General features: G+C 41.0%; 1 protein-coding gene across 1 annotated transcript; it reads left to right on the top strand.

Moving 5' to 3' along the window:
* The first annotated feature begins 4178 nt into the window (after positions 1 to 4178).
* On the top strand, positions 4179 to 7085 carry LOC111881892 (receptor-like protein EIX2). The gene has a single exon (XM_052763602.1). It carries the CDS (start codon positions 4179 to 4181, stop codon positions 7083 to 7085), a length of 2907 nt encoding a protein of 968 aa, XP_052619562.1.
* The last annotated feature ends 312 nt before the right edge of the window (positions 7086 to 7397 follow it).

Below are 7397 nucleotides of genomic sequence, written 5' to 3'. Positions count from 1 at the left end.
GCAGGGCATAAACTCGTGGAGAAACACCCCTCTATGTCTGATAACCATCTCATGGTAACAATCGGGTCCTGAACTCCATCGAATGTGGGAGGCTTCGTATAATAGAATTCCCGATACTGAAAACTCCGACTAGCTCCTCCCCTTGCCGCTGCTACAGCCGCTGTAGCCACCGCGGCAGCCGTCTCTGCGAGAGCCGCATATCGCTCATCAAAATACTCAATCATGGCGGTCTTGATCGACCCAAACAATTCCGGCAACTCAGCCCGGAACAATGCAGCAACCCCATCACGCAGGATCTCGCGAATCCTCGCATCCCGCTCGCTCATGCTCGTCTGATCGATAACCTCCGACAGTACCGATCCACCCGGAACTCGCTCTCCAGCTCCCGATCCTGATCCGGATCCACTATCATCATGCCTCGAAATCTCCATACCAAAGACACCATACCAATCTCAGACACTTCCCACAATCCCGGGATCCAACTCTCGCAACCCTACCCTAGAGATCATGGTTTCCCTGATACGCGTATGGGTCCTGTGCTTTCAGTAGTACGGGCCCATACTACCTTCCACACCTACCCATATTTGTATGAAGTACTACCACAATACCCTTGAGAACATGCATAACAACTATCAACCCTCACCACTAGAGGAACACTAAGAATATCCCATAAGGGACCCTAGGCTACAGGCATCACAAATCAGGCAACATTATCATGAGTTCCTGAAGATCCCTAGCCTAACTCTAGCATGCTGTTCTATCAAGCTCAATAAAACAAATATCATGTATGGTATCTTGGGGTTACTTACTGGCTCCGTCTGATCGTACCTCCGCGTCCTCCTTTTACTAAATTTGAAAACCATTTTAATTTCTCTTTTTAAAATCCTCCTCGATTTGAGACTGGAGTCACACGAATGTTTCCCCCAATTCACTCAAACCAAGGCTCTGATACCAACTTGTAACGTCCAAAATTTCAAACAATTAAAACTTTTCAAAATCACCCATTTTAATAACGTTGTTACAAAAAGGTTTTCAATACATTATTTAACATAGTATTTTCCCAGGGTCATATCATAAAACACCAACGCGAGGAACGGTACGATCACGCCTTTGCCTTGCCACATACTCTTGAGAACCTGAAACATAAAACCACAACTGTAAGCCCGAAAGCTTAGTGAGATACCCCCAAAATACCAACCACATATACGCCCTTCCAGGCCACGACCTTCCGGTCCAAACATATTGCCTTCCGGCCCATAACATATTGCCTTCCGGCCCATAGCATAAAATGCATACATAACATAACAAATCATAGAACGACCCTACATATCGGGTCACACCCCAGATCTAGCAATCATAACACATAATCATATAGCAGTTCACAGACAACAATCGATCAACAGATCACATATCATAGCATTACTCTAAACAAGATACCGGTCTAGCCGGTCACTAGCATAACATTACCCTACGAATCAGTCAACATACTAAATGCATACATACGCCTTTCCAGGCCATGACCTTCCGGTCCATATAGCAATGCCTTCCGGCCCATAACATGTAATGCCTTCCGGCCTGCAACATATAATGCCTTCCGGCCCATATCATAACAAATGACAACTACCCGGATTTCCATCCGATAAAAGGGTCGGCCTTGGTGCCATAAACCCTAGCGATATAGTGAGGATAACTCACCTCGAAACTGCCGACTGAACAGATAGCTCAAGCTGCTCCGATCACTGATACGATCTCCACCTCTGGACAGCCACCAATGCACTGAACTCAAGCAATAAACAACAATTACCAAAATACCCCTGGAACCACTGGTCAATCCTTGGTCAAAGACAAGGTCAAAGTCAACCCCTGACTGACCCTACTCGCCGAGTCAACCCTATGACTCGCCGAGTCCCCATACTCAGAACTTCACTCAACCCGCGATCTAACTCGCCGAGTCACCCCAAGACTCGCCGAGTTCAACAACTCTGAGTCCACTCGCCCTCAACTCACCGATTCTCTTAGATCCCTTTCTACACGTCGAGTATCCCCCTTGACTCGACGAGTTCCTCCTGGAAGAATCGCGGGGCCACCCCGACTCAACTCGCCGAGTCTGAAGAACAACTCGGCGAGTCCCAGTTAATCTTCAAGCTACTCGCCGAGTCTGTTCATCGGACTCGGCGAGTCTATGCCATGCAACCGCTCAAACTGCTTTCTAAGGTCAGATCTGCTCCGACCATTCATAGGTCTGGCCTTCCTAGACTGATTCATCACGTAAGGTCCTCATTTCGGTGCTCATAATACACCCCATGACTCATAATTTACATTTTGACCTAAGGCATAAGGATTCCAATCCAAAACCTCCATTGATTCCCGAAATGCTCAGGCATGGGACATTCTGGACTTCCAAAGGTCCCAATACAGGGTTCCAACCGCTTGGGGGACTAAGGTAACACTCAATCTAGCCACAAAAGGGTTCAATAAACCCTAAATCCATATACACATCAACATAGAAGAATGCAACTCGAAATATTACCTGAATAACGTGCTCTCTGTGTCCCCAATCCTCAGAATGTGGCTTCTCTTGTTGTTCCCTTAACCAAGCCTCCTCTTCCTTGCAAAACAACACTTCCAAAATCAACAATGGTCTTCTACCTTGCTCCAGATGCTCACAATCGGATTAGGGCTTCACTCACAGGACTAGGGCGAACAATGACGGCCATAAGGCCCCTTATATATGTCCCCAAACCTGGACGGTTAGGGTTTCGCTAAACAGCGTGGACTCGCCGAGTCCATATCCGGACTCGTCGAGTCCAGTCGCGAACCCGCGACCAGATCTGCGATTCTACTCGGCGAGTCTGAGCTCCAACTCGCCGAGTCCCCTCTTAAAACACCCAAAATTATAATTATAGCAATATCTGGAATTCCGGGCTGTTACAGTCTCTCTCTCTCACACACACACACATACGCACATATATACATTTCATCTAAAATTGCCGGGGAATCTATCTTCTGTTGGTGATTCATTTTTCAGAGGATCTAGTTTTCAGAGGTAGTTGATTTTTATGGTCTTGAAATGGACCTCCTTCAATTTTGGTTTTATTCTCTTAAATCAATCTGCTTTTATTTCATGAAATCGATCAGGTGGCAGAATTGAGAGTTACTGAAGGTCAGACCGTGACAGTGGTTGGAAAGTGAGGGTAAGTCGGTGTTTGGCAGGCGGGAGATGGTCTCCGGTGGTATATGGGAGATAACTAAGTTATTAATGGTAACATGTGAGATATATAGAGAAATGGACTAAAATACTAACTTTTTTACATTTTTTTAATAATAAAAATTATAAAGCAATTAAAAACAACACGAAAATTAAATTAAGAGGGTAAAAATATGGACCGAATCCACAAAGAAACATGCTCGAAAGGACCATTCATCGAAACTTTTCAGTAATTGGACTAAAACCCAAAAAAACTACAAACCACAAGGACCAATTATATAGTTTTGTCATTTTTCTAAGAGTAAAAGCCCATTGTGCTATATAAAATACTATATCTATTTATGTTTAGTTAGTTGTTTGGATCTAACTTAATTTTAGGAGTTAGAAACAAGAAATAAGATATCTATTCTTTTGCATTTGGTCTCACATTTAATTTAATCTAATCTTATATATAGATTACATATATAAATTAGTAATGTGTCGCATTTGAATTGATGAAAATTAAGAAAACCATAAATTGACACATGGATTTATTTTAATTCAAAATTCTCATAAAATGACTTGTCGCAATGCATAGAAAAATGATATACGACAAAAATCATTTTCGTTTATTAGGTTAGATTACTAATACTAACTACTTATATTACGACAGCCTTGGATATTGTTCCCGTCCGCCACTATTTTTACAGAGTTTATCTCTTAAAATTATTTCACAAAAAAAAAAAAAAAAAAAACAAAAAAAAAACAAAAACAAAAACAAAAGAACTAAAGATATTTCTAACATATCATGGATGCTTAATATAAAATATACTTTTTTTAAAGATAATGTGTTTTTCGTTGACGAGATAAGGTTTAGTGGAAGCTTTAGCCAAAAAGCAATTTTTGAATATTACATGTTGTGTGCATGGAAAAGACATATATCTATACATAATGACCTTGTCAATGGTATCTTCGTGAAGAAACAACAATCATGAAGAAGTTATGGGTTGTTCGATTCTTTCTCTTCTTCACTTTTGCAAACACAAACCTCACTTCAGGTTGCTTTGAACATGAGAGAAAAGCTCTTCTCCGATTCAAATGCAGCATTGTATCAGACCCTTCTGGTCGACTATCATCTTGGCATGGAAACAAGTGCTGCCACTGGCAAGGGGTCGGCTGTGATAATGCAACCGGACATGTCACTAGGCTTGACCTCGAAGGTGATCGGTCATTTCTTACAAGACGTTACACGAAGTTAAAGGGAAATGAGTTGAATTCGTGTTTAGCTGAGTTGAGTCATCTGAGTTACATGGATCTGAGTGGGACGTATTTTGGTGGCAGTCCGATTCCTGAGTTCATAGGATCGCTAACTCAACTCAGATATCTGATACTTTATTCAGCGGGATTTTCTGGTATGGTTCCTCATTTTATTGGAAATCTGTCGAATTTGCGTGTGCTTGATCTTGGTGACATGGATCTGCTAGTCGTGGATGATTTCAGATGGTTTTCAGATCTTTTGTCACTCACGTATCTTGATCTGAGCAGAGTGAGCATTGTTAAAGCTCCAAATTTCGACAAAGTATTGTTGTATATGATTCCTTCTTTACTAGAGTTACGCTTGTCAGGTTGTGATCTTTCTAACTCTCATTTCTATCGCACACATCTTGATCCGAATCTTACCCTTTCCATCATTCAAAAACTTGATCTGAGTTCCAATTCTTTCCAAGGTGAATTCCCTCTGTTTTTACAAAACTTGACGTCTTTACGCGTTCTTGATCTTTCGACCAATGAACTCAATTCTTCAGTTCCGGTCATGAAAAAGGTTGTCGATCTCAACCTTCGGCAAAATAATTTCAAGAGTATTGAAGATACCAGGGTCTGGAGACTCTGTCAGTTAAAGCGGTTGGATCTTTCATTTATTTTTATGGAAGGGGGATTCACAGGGCCATCGACCAATGGATCTGAATGTGCCCAATATGCTCTGGAGGCACTGATTCTCGATGAAAACAATTTTGGTGGCCAAATCCCGAAATCACTAGGAAGGCTAACGGCCTTGAGAGAGTTGAATCTGGCAGGGAATGACTTAACAGGAACCATCCCGGAAGCATTAGGAAATTTAACAAGTTTACGGGTATTATATCTATGTGAGAACACATTAACGGGTTCAATTCCGATGTCTATCGGAAACATGCTGTTGTTACAAACACTTGATTTATCTTCAAACCAATTAAACGGGGCAATTCCATTATCGCTAGGAAACCTCTCAGAACTCACCGTTCTTTATATATCCGATAACTTTTTACAAGGCCCTTTTCCTGCCATCGGACAACTTTCCAAACTTGATTCTCTTGATATATCAAACAATTCTTTATCTGGTGTAGTCACTGAAGCCCATTTCTCAAATACATCCATGTTAAAATACTTTGATGCAAACTCAAACTACAGGTTGAGATTCAAGATTTCACCGGATTGGAAACCTCCTTTCAAAATAGGAGGACTTGCACTTCAATCTTGCAAAATTGAATCTGAATTTCCAAGTTGGATTCGAACACAAACAAGTCTTCGAAAGTTAATCCTTTCCAATACTAGCATTTCTGGACCACTCCCATATTGGCTTAGAGAGCTCCCTATTACCATGCTTGATCTCTCCCATAACTTTCTCAACGGTCCATTGACAAACCTTCCATCTAACCAAATAATCAAGCACAAGTTGAAGCCTCCTTACCGTGCGATACATTCGTTGCTTCTGAAGAACAACCTCTTTAACGGATCAATTCCAGATTCAGTGTGTAATTATACAGATTTACTTATTCTCGATCTTTCTGGAAACATGTTATCGGGGGGATTTCCAGATTGCCTTGGAAATGTCAGAAGTTTGAATGTTTTGATATTAAGTTCCAACAGGCTCTCGGGTGTCATTCCAAACTCTCTTGGGAATCTTGGTTCTTCGCTACAATGGTTAGCTCTAAACAACAATAGTTTCCATGGTGAACTTCCGAAAACTCTAGCAAATTGCACAAGTTTAGCATTGTTGGATTTGGGTGAAAACATGTTCTATGGAAGTATACCAAAATGGATTGGTGAATATATGGATCTTCTGAGTTTCCTCAGGCTACATAAAAATAGTTTCACAGGTCCAATTCCTGTAGAGTTGTGTGAAAGACCCAGGCTCCAAATCATGGATCTTGGAGAAAACAAATTAACAGGAACTATCCCTCGCTGTTTCCAGAACTTTGGTAAAATGACTGAGGATGACTACAGTTTTTTTATCCCAGGTTACTTCGAGCAGAGTTTGATCCAGATAATGAAAGGAGTTGCGCGAGAGTATACAATGACATTGAAATACGTTGTCAACATTGACCTTTCAAGCAATAAACTGGTGGGGGAAATACCCAAGGAAATGGTACTTCTTTCAGGATTGCTTAGTCTTAACTTGTCAAACAACCACCTCACAGGTCGTATTCCGGATAGAATTGGTGATATGAATTCGTTAGAATCTCTTGACCTTTCTATCAACCATCTTTCAGGGATGATCCCACAAAGTCTGTCGGCATTGACATTTCTTAGCCATCTGAATTTGTCACACAATAACTTATCCGGAAGAATCCCAACAGGAAGTCAGCTCCAGACACTCACTGATCCATCCATATATGCTGCCAATAATGAGCTTTGTGGTAGTCCGTTGCCAATCAATTGCAACCATGATGAAGTCCCAGAAACTGGAAGAAATGCTGAGGAAGATGAAGACGATGATGGCGATGAGAAGATATGGATTTATGGTGCAACAGGTGGTTTCACAACCGGGTTTATGGGAATTGTAGCAATTCTGGTGCTTAAGAACAGATGGAGACTTGCTTTCTTTAAGTTTGTGGGATATTACATCGGGAAGAAACTGTGAAACTTAATAGCAAATTACAATGCATGATCATTAAACTTTCAGATTTCGTTTCATGTCTTAAATAGAGGCTTCAACACAAAATAATGTGGAGTAGATCGAGCAACTCATCTAAATGTTCATGGACCGTTAGAACCGTATGAAGCATGTATATATGTATTTTTGGTGTTTATTTTGTGAAAATGTTAAGTGCTTTTTAGTTGGTGTTAAGTTTGCCTAATAACATGGTTATATATATTTGATTTTAGTTTCGATAAATAGAGACATTTGGACAACTTTGTAGAGTTTTTTTAAGTTTCCTAGAGATGTCCGATG

The sequence above is a fragment of the Lactuca sativa genome, chromosome 5 (assembly GCF_002870075.4).
Source record: "Lactuca sativa cultivar Salinas chromosome 5, Lsat_Salinas_v11, whole genome shotgun sequence".
Classification (NCBI taxonomy): Eukaryota; Viridiplantae; Streptophyta; class Magnoliopsida; order Asterales; family Asteraceae; genus Lactuca; species Lactuca sativa.
Note: the sequence above shows the minus strand (reverse complement) of the source record. Positions and strands in the feature narration are given on the sequence as shown.